The sequence below is a fragment of the Contarinia nasturtii genome, unplaced genomic scaffold (genome assembly GCF_009176525.2).
Source record: "Contarinia nasturtii isolate CC-2019 unplaced genomic scaffold, AAFC_CNas_1.1 Cnas_scaffold_1037, whole genome shotgun sequence".
NCBI classification, from domain to species: Eukaryota; Metazoa; Arthropoda; class Insecta; order Diptera; family Cecidomyiidae; genus Contarinia; species Contarinia nasturtii.
In genome coordinates this window covers 4,854,279-4,868,376 of record NW_022198383.1, presented here as the reverse complement: position 1 = coordinate 4,868,376, position 14,098 = coordinate 4,854,279, and the positions used below count along the sequence as shown (strand labels likewise).

The 14,098-nt window shown below is 33.4% G+C and overlaps 4 protein-coding genes across 5 annotated transcripts; 3 read left to right on the top strand and 1 right to left on the bottom strand.

Annotated features, from left to right (window-relative positions):
- The first annotated feature begins 385 nt into the window (after positions 1-385).
- Positions 386-2,058, top strand: LOC116344132. The gene is made up of 8 exons (XM_031772550.1): positions 386-497; positions 574-634; positions 702-865; positions 928-954; positions 1,026-1,238; positions 1,301-1,375; positions 1,452-1,621; positions 1,710-2,058. The coding sequence occupies exons 1-8, from the start codon at positions 443-445 to the stop codon at positions 1,971-1,973; spliced, it is 1,029 nt and encodes a 342-aa protein (XP_031628410.1). The 5' UTR covers positions 386-442; the 3' UTR covers positions 1,974-2,058.
- Positions 2,042-7,704, bottom strand: LOC116344131 (probable ATP-dependent RNA helicase spindle-E). Its single transcript, XM_031772549.1, has 18 exons — positions 7,445-7,704; positions 7,200-7,371; positions 6,957-7,126; positions 6,646-6,891; positions 6,459-6,581; positions 6,176-6,399; positions 5,959-6,116; positions 5,383-5,880; positions 4,547-5,321; positions 4,330-4,477; positions 4,006-4,245; positions 3,721-3,942; positions 3,540-3,659; positions 3,193-3,474; positions 2,855-3,124; positions 2,666-2,778; positions 2,387-2,605; positions 2,042-2,316 (listed from the first exon to the last, which is right to left on the bottom strand). The coding sequence occupies exons 1-18, from the start codon at positions 7,628-7,630 to the stop codon at positions 2,151-2,153; spliced, it is 4,332 nt and encodes a 1,443-aa protein (XP_031628409.1). The 5' UTR covers positions 7,631-7,704; the 3' UTR covers positions 2,042-2,150.
- Positions 7,705-7,884: 180 nt separating this feature from the next.
- On the top strand, positions 7,885-9,488 carry LOC116344230 (probable phospholipase A1 magnifin). 2 transcript variants are annotated; one of them, XM_031772684.1, is made up of 6 exons: positions 7,885-7,981; positions 8,199-8,426; positions 8,495-8,521; positions 8,586-8,876; positions 8,944-9,114; positions 9,174-9,488. In XM_031772684.1, exons 2-6 carry the CDS (start codon positions 8,306-8,308, stop codon positions 9,395-9,397), a joined length of 834 nt encoding a protein of 277 aa, XP_031628544.1. In that variant the 5' UTR covers positions 7,885-7,981; positions 8,199-8,305; the 3' UTR covers positions 9,398-9,488. The 2 variants fall into 2 exon arrangements, with proteins under 2 accessions (XP_031628544.1, XP_031628543.1); XM_031772683.1 differs by lacking the exon at positions 7,885-7,981 and adding an exon at positions 8,018-8,132.
- Positions 9,489-11,648: 2,160 nt separating this feature from the next.
- On the top strand, positions 11,649-13,390 carry LOC116344236. Its single transcript, XM_031772691.1, has 6 exons — positions 11,649-11,727; positions 11,791-11,845; positions 11,932-12,095; positions 12,162-12,188; positions 12,266-12,553; positions 12,614-13,390. Exons 1-6 carry the CDS (start codon positions 11,667-11,669, stop codon positions 13,051-13,053), a joined length of 1,035 nt encoding a protein of 344 aa, XP_031628551.1. The 5' UTR covers positions 11,649-11,666; the 3' UTR covers positions 13,054-13,390.
- Positions 13,391-14,098: the final 708 nt, after the last annotated feature.

Genomic DNA, 14,098 nt, shown 5'->3' with positions numbered 1-14,098 from the left:
TTGGGTGCTAGAAAGCATCCTTCTTATAGAGTCAACACACGTTTAAAATGTCTTGCAAGTTTAATACAAGGAAGCTTAATTGACTTATTTATATTCAATATCAGATATTGATGCTGAAAGCCCACAATTTGTTCTCATATTTACTTTCGTATTTATTGATGGTTTTCATATTAAAAGACACAGAGATAGCGTACATGTACGAATCAATCATTTACGAGGATAACCTTCAAAATAATTTTGAATTCTTATTCTGTAAATTTAATGCGGCGTTGAATTTGTTATTCAAAATATGAAAATGCATATTCAAATGAGTCTTGAGTTGTAAAAAATTGCGTATTAGAAACGACGAATATAAAAGGAAGATCATTCGTTCAATTGCTTTATTCAACTAGCAATTTTCAATTCGGAGAGTAAAAAAAGTAAAAAAAAATACTACTGAATCATGGTTTGGTTCAAAGCAATTGTTTCTTTGCTCTTTATAGCTATAAAGTTCTCAGGTATTAAGAGGGTATTAAAAGTTCAAATAACAACAAGTTAAAGTGAAAATTCACATTTTTGTTAATTTTATTTCAGGATTGATGGCAGAACCGAATTTTCAGAGTGAAATTTTATTTTCATGCATTTCCGACGATGAGTAAGACAATGACAACTTTTTAATCTAAATAATTAATGTGTATAGTAATTTCCAACTTAAATTACAGTGCCGAGGAATTAACTACCTTTCAATTAAAGTATGATCCAGATATGTCCATTAATAAATATAAATTCCATGAGGGGGAGCTTGACAAATTAAAAGAATTATTTGGAAGCCGCGATTCCGTAATATTCTTCTTTCTTGGTCATGAAGATAAACTTTACTCATATCGTGAGTATTAAAATGTTCTTTCCAAAAAAAGGCCAAGTATATAAATTTTTACAAATTTTCAGACGGCAAAAGCTTCATGGTAGCAAAAAGTAAGTTTTATTTAATATTTTCGTTTATTTCATTCTATACTTTTTTTTTAAATAAATTATATTTTGTTTAGGTTTAATGTATCAAACTGACGCGGCCGTTTGTACAGTGAGTTACGCGTTTCTTACCGGACATGATCTTTATAAATACTTTCAATATTTCGGTACACTTGAACACCGACTCCCAAAAGTCGTGGACATGGTTTCAACAATGATCAGCAATATTGTTGATTCGAAGCATTTCAACATTAAATTGTCTACAGTTTATTTGACTGGATTTTGTTTAGGTAAGGCAACACCTGTTTTCAAGTTAATTTTGGTGTTACATAGCTGTTACTAAATCCTCCAGGTGGACACATTGCCGGACAAGTTGGACATGCATTGAAAGAGATTTATAACGGACAAATGGTACCAGCGGTTTGGGGTAAGTTGAACTTTATTTAATTTTTTATATGTATTGTGCCAATTTTAAAGTTTGCTATTTGAAACATAAAAAACAGCATTCGACCCGCCGAAAATTGGTTTTAAATATCCAGAAAAGGAGGGCAAACCGAGACGAGTGCAAAAAGGCGACGCGAAATTTGTAGCAGTATTTCATACGTCCAAGCTCGGTGTGACAAAATGTCTAGCTGATGTTGATATATTGGTGAACGGAGGTGAATCTCAACCTGTAATTCAACATTTTTTTTGTTTTTTTTTGTTCGGTGTGAATTTTTAATCCAACTGCATTTTTCTTTTATCTCAATGCCAATACCAAGGGATGTCAATTTGAAGCAAATAATATGGTGTGTAGCCACTTTGCTGGGTTTATTCTTCGCGAATTAATCATAACGAACCCTAGTTCCCTTACAACAAATAGAGATGGACTCCCAACTGTAAATAGATCCGATAATGATATAATTGCAATTGATTTTATAAATCCACCGTACGGAAAGAGCGGTATTTATCATATGAATACCGATATGGTATTTGGAACAAAGAAAAAAGGATTCTTCGAACGCCTCTTCCAAAAGGATGAGTAAGATTTAACTTCAAATATTGCAGGTTTTCAAATGAAAAAATCACTTCGAATAAAATCAAAACAGTGAACGACTTTTAACAATATAACACATTTTTTTATTCAAATTAAATTTGATCAGATTGAGATTTGTTGTTTAGTTTTAACATAATTTTTGATGACAACAAACTTAGCATGATTATTATATGGAAAATGAATTCTTCCGAAGTTTGTCTTGTATAGCGTTTTCGATCCATTGGACTCCGTCCTTGTGTTGGCGTGACAGAAGATGATATCGAATTGCAGTTTCGATGTCAACATTGCATATTAGACACCTTTCACTTCGGTTCGTCGGGTTATCGTTGACGCTGTTTCAAAAAAAAAATTGTTAAAACACTAAAAGTTTAAAAAAAAAAAATATCGAAAAAGAGAACATACGCGTCTTTCTTTTTAATCAGATCTTCATTGTGTTTTTTCATGTTTAGTAAGTAGTCAGATTCTGGCTTATACAATTTCATCGCTTGATGTCGTGGCAAAATTCTGTTGCATTCATCTCTGCTAGTTTTTAGGCTTTTGTCAATTTCGTCCTCCTTGTATGGGTTCCAAGTAAGATCGCCGTATTCTTCACCAAGCAATAATCGCGTTTTTGACAATAAACTAGAAATAATAAAAAGATATTAAAAATACTTTTACGGCAGTTCAATGAATTTTACGAACCTTATCAACTCGTTTTGAAGCCTTTTCATTATTCCTGAAACTTTTTCAGTGTCATATGTCTCAAAGCATTTACGTTGCAATAATCGATCCATCGAACCGCGAATGTTGTTTATCTATTCAAATATATTTCAGAAAATGTGTTATGCAAATTGTTGTTGACAAATTTGACGTGAAAAGAAAATTCCTCACCGTTTCTATATCGCTATTTGTGAGTTCGACATCCAGATCGAATTTAATATTCGATTGTGACGACAGACACTTGCCATTAGCATCACATCCAAGACCAGTAATCATTTTAATGTATTTGGTTTTCGAAGTGTTTCGCAAAAGTTTTATTTTCGGTGCAAATATGGCAGCCATCAATGGACCAAATAGACGAATGTTTGGCATCAGTGTAGTGTATCGAATAGTGATCGTCGCATTTTCATTGTGTTGATGCGTCGAAACTGCCACCAAATACTATTCCGATTTTTTTTTTTATTAAAACATTGAAAACATAAAAAAAAATATTTTAAAAGAGAACATACTTTTTCCGACATGTCATTTGGTTCATTTTCTAATAGTACATGGTTTACGGACTGATCATCAATATTCGGTGATGCCGATGCACTATCGGTTAAACCATATAAAACACTATCCAACGGAGTGTACGGTCCCTTTATTTTTATCGTATGCATGTGACCATCGCTTCGTGTTGGTGGTTTAATTGTCGGTACATCTTCTTCTTGCAAATACCGAACAATACCTTGTGTCAAATAATTTCGGCCTTTCTTGTCATTCCGGCCAATATCTCTTTCGGTGTGATCGAACTGCAACGAAATGTACTCGTTAATTTCTCAAAATTAAAATTAATTCAAATTCGTTTCACTCAAACCTTTGACATGTAGCTCTCCTCACAATGCTCTGCGACATTATTATCCAGCAGATATTTATTGATATCTACACCATTTGCCCTTAAAAATACACGAACGATTCCATTAACGATTGAAAAAATCTGTAAAAAAAAATCATACATAGTGCATTACGGATAGATTTCCAAAAATGTTTCCATTTACCTCAGCTTCAACTTCGATGCCATCTGTCTGTTCAACGAAAAGGAGATTGGCTTCTTGTTGCCAAACCCCGTCTGGTGCATTCAATTGTGATGGTTGAATGTAGGCAAGTGAGCATTGATAACAATATGGCGGCAATGACAGAAAATGAGACGACACACCACGTAAACGTCGTAATTTACTCAAATTGCACGTGATTTTATTACCAAAATCAATAAAACGAACCTAAAAATTAAAAAAAAAATATATTACACGTGTGAACATTTTGTGTGCATCAATGTGAATTACCTCGTAGGTAATCTGTTTTGTTTTCTTATCTCGTTCTATATTGATTATTTTGGCTCGGTAAAATTCCACTTTACTATTGTCACTGGGGAAGGCAGCAGCCAAAACTTGACCGATAACTACATCTGATTCTTGGTGGAACGGTTCCAAATCACTATTCGGATTATTTATTTCTTCGAAAATCTTATTGATTTCGATCAAGTATTTGCTGGGCTGAAACCAAAAGCGACCACAATTCTCCGTCTGTAATTTATTTCAAATATAATTAGTTGTTGTTCATTTTTCATGAAATCTGACCATCGTTTGACTTGTGCAAGAAGTGCTTACATGCGATATATATCCCTTCACATATTTATCAAGCTTTTTTGGATAGCAAACGTTTTCGTATTCTGTGTCGTCTTTTATGTACACTCTTCCGTCCGATGTATATGTCAACCCATGCTTTCTTGCATAATCAATGGCTTCATTTCGATCACTTTAATAGGTATTCAAAATTAGTTTGAAATTTAACATGTAACTCTATTTAAAACATGTTGACACTTACGAGAGCACATCAATCGGTTGTTCAAGCTTCAGTGAACGCAATTTGATTGCTTTGTACACTTCTGTAAGAACAAAGCCCGGATTGCATGCAACACCATATTTCCTAATATCACCTTCTTTGCCGCTTTTCTTGAACGAAACGAAAACGCGTTCCGATACACCATCATGTGAAACAGTTATGTTGTGCGAATCTTTTTCGCTAATCACACAATTTTGCACTAATATATCTTTGATGCGTTTAATGTAAATATGTGGCATATCAGAAAATTTAAAGCCGGTAAAGTAAACGGTATCGCTCAAATCTCGGCCACCAAGTGTCTTAAAGTGTTCCGCTTCAAATGTTTGGCCACGTTTTGCTTTTGTCGATCGCGAAAAGTAATTGGGATAAAATGCACCGGCGAAAACAACTTTCAGTACAATATACTTTTCATTTCGACTCCATTTCAAATCGCATTTGCAATCAATCAAATTCATGCGATTTATACGAACTCGCAAATCTTTCACGTATTCATCACATTCACGCAATGAATTCCATTCCAAGTAGTTTGCTTCAGTCCACTTCTTTTCAGCAGCTTTCACTTCATTGCGATACTTCGGATTCTTTATGTTGCCGAATTCGCCCGCATTACGTAGTTTTTTCCATGTCTTGTATGCATTAAGAAGTGCAAATAAATCACTTCCACTGCCATCGGCAAATTCAAGGCGCTTTGTATACGCATCAACGCCCATCGTTCGATTATATGTAAACATATTCTTTGAACAATTCAACGCAGCGGCTAAAATTTAAAATAAATATTATTGAAGACGATAAATGGACACTGATTTCATTTACATTACCTATGATGGTGCATTCTTCCAACACACCAAAACAATAGCCAAGCGCAATCATTTTCGAGAGTTTAACATCGATTGGCAATCTTGACATTATTTCACCGATATACGTAATGTCACCGTCACGAATTGCAGGTTTTCCATTGACTGTGGTTAGCATCGCACCCATTTCTTTCAAACGTAGCACAGCGTTGTGAATTTCATCTAAATAAGGTTTGTCCAACGCCAAAGCCAAAACTTCTTCGGGTGAGCCGAGATTCAATTGCTTCGTCTTTAATATAATATTTTCCAATGGACTGGTAACCAGTTCTGCTTTTGCTGATTGCCGCATTTCCCTCTCATAGAATCTTTTCGACACAAGTCGAAAACACCACCCATTACGGACGCGACCTGTACGGCCAGCTCTTTGTTCACAGTTATCACGTGATGCCCAGGCCAATTGAAGCGACGGAAAACTCGTAACTTTGTTCACAACCAGATTTCTCGTCAAACAAAAATCAATAACTGAAATTCAAAATTAACAATCGTTAAACATTCATTTAGAACAACGACTATTTAAATGCAATGAATAGAAAAACTCACTGTATTTGACGTCCGGAACGGTGATTGAACTCTCGGCGATGTTTGTAGCCAAAATAATTTTTCGCGTATTTTTGTCCGATTGTCGCATCGCCAAATCAGTTAACAACGGATCACCCGTGCTATGCATTACGATGCGCAATAAGCGCGTTTCACCATTTCTACAATGTATCAAATACTGTTTGCAATGTTCGACTCAAAATAAAATTAATTGACTTACATCATACTCCAGTCTTCAAGATACTGATACATTTGTTTTATCTCAAAGATTCCCGGAAGAAAAATCAAAACAGTTGGTTTTGGATTTTTTTCATATGTTTCAGCATCAACACCTTCGGCCTCACTATGTAAACGATCGATTCGCTCAAAGAAAACAATTAAGCGTAGAGCACACTTATACATTTGTTCGGAGATTTCTGGTGAATTGATCCTTTCATCAAATTCCTACAAAAAAAAACAACCATGAGTTTCCACAATAACAAAATAATTCCGTTTTGTTATACCAGTTTTTCAATTTCATCGAGAAAGATCGAGGTGACGGTAAAGTTGCGTTCAGAACTCAATTCAATTACAGGAGCCTTTCCATATGACCAATTATTTGATGGGACTTGATAGTATTTGGCAAACTAAAGACGAACAAATTATTTTGAGGTTATATTTTCCACTTATTTTTTTAATATTAAATTCTACCTTATCCACATCAATTGTGGCCGACATCAGAATTATACGAATTTTTGGATTCAAATATTTATAGATCGAAATCATTAAAAAGTCCATATCTTTGTCGCGCTCATGCACCTCGTCCAGAATGATGTGCGTAAATTGGTCGAGTGGATTGTGATTGCTGCCGTGAATTATCTTTTCCACCAAAACACCTGTAGTGCAAAAAAGAATTCTGGTATCGTCCGAACGATTTTGTCGTTGATCAGAGCCAACCTGCAAATGTACAAACGTATAAAAAAATGATCAAAATGGTTTTCGCTTTCAAATAAAAGCCATACCTGATAGCCAACAATCGATCCGCAAGGCCATCCCCGTTCTCTGCAGACACGTTTTGCATTCGACGAAGCGGCTATACGTCTCGGCTGTGCAATAATAATGTTGCAATGTAATCCTTGTTCTCGGTAGTCATCTAAAATATATTGTGGAACTTTTGTCGTTTTACCGCAGCCTATTCGTGAAAAAGAAAATGTCAATGTAAGAAACTCGATTTTTTTTTTCATTTCATTGTCATTCCAAAATACCGGTTGGTCCACGCAAAACAACAACTGTATTCTTCTTGATTGTGTCTAATATTTGCTGGCGATATTCTTCAATTGGAAGTTTTTCCATTGGCATTCGTCGTGAAAAATTGTATCGTCCATAAATGTCACTTGTTTCCGGTCGGTCGATTTCGATTTGTGTTCTGTTGAATCTCTATCGGAACATAAAATGATCGGATGATTTTATTTATTAAAATTTATTTGTGAACCATTAAAATCATACTCACATTCCATACTTCGTCACGTATTTTCTTCACAAATGGTTTTGCATAATCCATAGTCCGTTTGACCACTTCGTCCTCTTCATATTTTGCTGTCTCATATTCTGTGACAATTCTTCCATTTGTACTTCCTCCGCTCAACATTTTCCGTTGAACCGGTTTACCCATCATAAACGCATCGAGTTCATTCATTTTTATTTTTTTAACTGTATATCAACAGAATCATCGAAATTCACTTATCATCGACTAACGTTTGTATTTCCAAATGTCTTTCTGAATAGTGACAGTTTGTGTCAAAAAGGCATACACAAACATTGATTCCGATGGGGATAACGCATTCGTGAATAAGTCAAGTCGCAACAATTTAAATTTGGAGACTTTCACATTTTTTGAACGTTAAGATCAATTGTACAAAAAGTTGCATTGTCAATTTAAAAGAAACAAATATTTACAGAAAATGGCTGGAAAGTTTTCCTAAATGTTATAGAATGAATATTCGAACGGTGGAATTTGCAATGTAAACAGAATGTATTGTAATCCTATGTACGTCAGTAAAAATCGACTATAAAAGCCAGTTGATTCGTTTATTTTTATTATTTTTATTCGAGAAAGCAAATATAAAAAAAATTATACTTAGTAAGCATGATTTGGGGCAAACTGTTTTCCATACTGTTTTTAATCGCTAAATTTTCTGGTGAATAAAAATAACATTTAGAACGCAAGAAAAAATTTAAATATTTTTCTTTTATTATCAATTCAGATCGGTCATCTGCACGAGTCGGGTTCCATAAAGAAATTCAACTATCTTGTGTTTCGGATGACTTTGCCAAGGCATTCAGCACTTTTCATATTAAATACGATGAACAAATGTCAACTTATAATTACAAATTTTACGACGGAGAGATTGAAGCAATCAAAGGCTTGCTTGGAGAAAGGGAAAAGATAATCTTTTTCTTCTTGGGGCACGAGGACTTTCTGCAGAATCCATGTGAGTATTGTAATTAATTAAAGCAGTAAAAAGCCAGTATTCTTTTATTGATCAAATTTCACATTCAGCTGGAAGAAATTTTAAAGCAGCAAGAGGTACAAAATTTCCACTGGAATATAGAAATATCGCTTGCTTACATTAATTTCTTTGAACTCATAGCACAATTGTTGGACACAAAAGCAACCGTTTGCATTGTTAATTATGATTTTATTTGTGGACCCAATCTGATAAAAGATTTACATTACTTTATGGCAATCAAGAATCGTCTTCCTGCGGTTGTCGACATGTCAGCATCTTTCATCCAAAATATTGTTGATTCACCCAAACTCAAAATCAAACTGTCTACTGTTTACCTTTCGGGATTTTGTTTGGGTGGACATGTCGCTGGTAATGTTGGACATGCATTGAAAAAAATTTATAAGGGAAAAGAAGCAGCGGCAGTTATTTGGGGTAAAACATTTCATTCAACATAAATGATCAACATAAAAAAATTGGCAAATTTTGTTGTTTAAAATAGCATTTGATCCGCCGAAATTTGGTTATCCATATCCAATGGAAGAAGGTAAACCAAGACGTGTACAAAAAGGCGACGCTGGATTGGTGGTTGTTTTTCATTCGTCTTCTTTTTGCGTACACGATAATATTGCTGACGTGGATGTTATTTTGAATGATGGAATTTCACAGCCAGGTTGGTTGTTTGTTTACAATTTATGTCATTTGTAATTTTCATTTTGGTATTGTTTTTAGGCTGCGAAAACAATTTGATTGTGTGTAGGTGCAATCACAACGCCGCCTTCGTTCTTCGTGAATTTATAATTTATAAGAGTAATTATCTATTGAAAACTAAACAAAATATACCGTATGCAAGCTCGAAGAATGGTACTTTTGTCTTGGATTTCATAAATCCATCTACTCAATGCAAAGGTACTTACACTTTGAAAACGGGCAAGATATTTGGAAATAATAGTTAAAAATAAATTCAAACTCTAACTGTTACCATCGAAGAAAATAATAAATGATGACTGAGAATGCATACGCCAGTCTTACTTGTGCAAATTCTAATTAATTTTTATTGAATTGTAAAAACATTTTTTATCAAAACTCAATAATTCAGTGAATATACTGTAGAAAATGAAATATTTGAAATTAAATTCATGTAAGCAAAATTTTTAACAAAATTCAATTGGTATTTAATTGCATCAATTTGTAATTCATTTTTAAATTACTCATCAACAGTGTTTCGAGTAGATTAAAAATCTTGAGATTTTTTAGATAGATTTCTAGATAGATCAAATCTAAATCTCATACTAATGAAATACGTAGTTTTGCGGTTCGACGCGCCACCTGTAATATGTCAAATGAACGTACCGAACTATTTCAGTACGCATCTATGTTTATAACAAACAACGACAATAATTCATTACTGGATTTTTATTAATTTTTGTTGCTAAAATAATTTTAAACAACTTTACATGCATAATAATAATAATATAATTTTCTTTAGTTTAATAAAAGTTACCGAATGTTGATTTTATGCAATTCTTCGCTTGAATGTGATTGAAATGTATAGTCCGACTCCAGCAGCTGAATCAAGATTTTTTTTGTTTCAGTGTAGATATTTCAAGAATTTATTCATTTAACACGGATAAAAGTATCGGTTAAAAAAATGAAAGATAAAACCAATTTATAAAATAAAAAATGTCCATTCTGAATTTATGTGCACATCGAGCTGCTGAAGTCGCTAGCATAAGAACAAAAATGTCAATTCAAATGGACAGTTTGTAGCGAATGGAAAAATGTTATTTTTTTAGAACATGACCAATTTTGAATCAAATCGTGAATTAATTATTTTTATCCATCCGAAAAAAATAATTAAAAAGAAGATTTTTTGAGTTTTTCAGAAATAAAAATCATTATTGAATGTTGCTTTTTGAAAAAACAGCTGCTGGACTCCAGCAGCTGGATGACACTACTGGTACGCGTAGTAGCTGTCAAACTTGACGTTTCACTGCTATGCTAAATCTGATCTTAGATCAATAGAAAAAAGGTATAATAAATCTAATCTATCGGGATCTGGATACAAAAATCTGTATCTAACGAGAGATATCTAAGATTTACAAGCTTAACACTCAAAAGCATTCTTTTCTGATTCGGGCCGAATATGACGTTAGTTTTAAGATGAAATCAATTTTTCACAGACTTTTTCATACAAAAATTCACAAAAAAAATATTTTTGTATAGGAGTCATGCTTGTGGTAGCGTAATGACATGAAACTTTACACAGGTTGTTTTTTCCACAAGAAAATTACATTCTGAGAGTTTAAAGAAATTTCAATGCATATTAGGGATACCTCCCATACAAAATTTTCGGTTAGCCATATATTGAGCTATATTTTTGATTGAAATTTCTTTAAACTTTGTGAGATTATTTATATTGATAAGAAAATAATATTCACAAGTTTTCACGGCGATTTGAGTTGCTGCAACCAAACATAGACCATAATTTCAGTGTATTCCCAAATTTTTGGTTCCGTGGGACGTTACACGCTATATTAATATAGTCTAATAAAGTCAAATAAATCAACTTAAAATGACTTCGATCTCAGTCGGTTTAATGTGAAAACGTCCCAAAAAAAGCCAGTCAGTAATTTTCCACAAGGGCTGTTTACCTGTTTACCCAAGTCCCATTTGGACTTAAATTTAAAAGTATATTTCAGATCAGATATGAGATTAATCTAGATTTATCTCGATCTGAGATAAATATAAAAGCTTAGATACACAGAGATCAAAAATCTAAGATTTTGATCTCAAATCTGATCTAGATAAAAAAAATGATCTAAAAAAAACACTGCTCATCAATTATGAATATGCGAATTTAGATTTTTTACGAACTTTGACTCACATTCACCCACAAATTGTATCGTTTCACATATATTTTAACCTAGATTTTAACAGACCTGTTCGATAAGAAGAGGAAAATGTCGATTATTGTTGGGCTGTATTCAAACTTTTGACTTGTAATGTAATATTTATTTATTCACTAAAAACTCTGTACATTATAATGTAATGCATAATTCGTAATACAAGATAAAAAGTACGCAATTCATGTGTAAACAAATATGTGTTTGTCATTGATGTGTTTTGTACGTCAAAAAATTAGTAAATATAAATTATAAAAGCTTTCATTGAACTCTATTTTATTCCATTTTTCCTGTAAATTGATGTGATAAAGAACAAGTGATGACTATATTTTGGTATAGACTAATTTTATTGCCACTACTATTATTCATACAATTTTCAAGTAAGTTTTTATTTGAACGTGTTAAGTGATTTGTCAAACGGTTATTAATCGAACTCATTCCAGGCACCGAAAACGGTTTTAAAAAAGAAATCTTAATCTCTTGTGTCTCAAATTTCTTGTATGTATTGTACTGTGTAATAAAGATCTATTTTGTGGATGACTTTAATTTTTCAGTTGTTTTTTTTCTCGAAAATAAACGTTTAGTGCTGAAGAATTAACCAATTTCCATTTTAAATATGATGAAACGATGGCAGAATATAATTTTAAATTCCATGATGGTGAAATAGATCTCATAAAAGGAATGCTTGGAAACCGGAACAAAATTATATTTTTCTTTCTGGGCAATCAAGACCGCTTGAGAAATTTATGTGAGTAATGACAGAATGGAAATTGTAGAAGAGAAAGTACCAATAACGTATTGCATGAATTTCTAGCTGGCAGACATTTCTATTCAGCAAGAGGTAAACTTTGAAAATTGTATATTAACATATGTGGTTTTCTTCTAATTAATTCTATTCGTGTGTTTATCATGGATTAGATCAATTATGGGATACAGGAGCATGCGTGTGTGTCGTCAGCTATGATATTTCTGCTGGATGTAGTCTTCTTTCCGATTTTAAATATTTTACAATACTAAAAAATCGAACTCCACGCGTCGTTGAGATGGCTACCTCTTTCATTCAAAACATTATCGATTCAAGCGAATTTCCAATTAATTTGTCCACTGTATATTTAAGTGGATATTGTTTGGGTGGTCATATTGCGGGAAATGTTGGACTTGCTTTGAAAAAAATTTATAATGGACAAATGGTTCCGACAATTTGGGGTAAATAATCCAAGTTTTTATCTGAAAAATCCAAAAATAATACGCAATCCTTCGAAACAGCTTTTGATCCACCGTGGCTCGGTTTCACGAATGAAATTGAAGATGGAAATCCGAGACGAGTGCAAAAAGGCGATGCTAGATGCGTAGTCATTTTTCATACCTCTTGGATTGGGATCAAAGAAACAATCGGCGATATTGATGTAATGCTCAATGATGGAAATAAAATACAGCCCGGTTGCAAATTCCTTGAAAATCCAGACATTTCCTTCAAATGTAGTCATCAAGCAGCATTCACTCTTCGTGAATTAATTATAAAGAAGAGCGATAAACTACCATTAAACGAAGGAATCCCATTTGCAACTGCACATAATTCCGATCAGTGTCCCTTAGCATTTACGAATATGCCTCTCAATAAGACTGGTACATACTATTTACGTACTGGCAAAATATTTGGCACCAAGTTCAATTTGGTGGTCGATTTGACCAGTGTTTCCAATTAATCAGTTTTTTTCTCAGGGATTGTTCCTTTGGGGAGAAGGAATGGTGTGGAGGCAAATGAGGAAGAGGAGAGCGCTGGGGTGAATTCTCCTTCCTCAAGCTTTTTAACTTTTAACTTGAATCCAAAAAAACAATACTGCTTCCATTTTCATATATAATACTGTTTATCTAGCACGTTTTATATGCCTTGTGTTTTTTGCCTGTAGTACGTCAAATTGATAAAAATTTCATTATGTCAACGCACTTGGAGCTTGATCCAGCAAATTTTAATATTTTTTCACTTCTTTAAACTTTATAATTTATGCATTGTTTTAAAAAGATATATCACATTTATATGAAGTATTCGTCAACCCTAAATTGTGTTGTATATTTTCAAATGGTATTCCATAGGAGCGCCATATTCCAAACATTGGATCACTCATACTTACGTAATTACGTACACAGACATGGTAATGTGAAAACTAAAAAACTAAACTAGGAAACTAAAAAACTAAGAAAAATTGAGACTTATCAGGTCCTGTCAATGTAAACGTTATATGCGATTTACTGAAAAAAACTAAGAAAAATTATCAATACTAAAGCCCGTGTCTCCCCCTTAGGTTTGATTGGTATTTTAAAAATGTCATTCGAACAGGTGTAAATCGAGAGTTATTAATATCACAGATGAATCGTGTGTGCGTAAGAAAAACAAGAGTATAAGTATAAGAGAGAAAAGCTCATTCATTTGCTTTAATCCGCTCTCAAATTCGTTTTGTGAAGTAGTAAAAATTACCAGTTCCAATTATGACTTGCCCGCGTGAACATGCCAGACCACCGTACACTTTATCTACACTTTGCTCACACCTTCATTTTCATGTTTATTTCTTAATGCTTATTTTGCATTGAAAGTATAGCGAGAGTGTGACGAAGGTGTAGCGAACGTATACAATACTCTTTCACACTTTCGTCAGACCTTTGCTTCTTTTTGTATACATTAAATTCAGCCCCAATGTCTTCAATACTTTTAATGTATACAAAAAGAAGCAAAGGTCTGACGAAAGTGTGAAA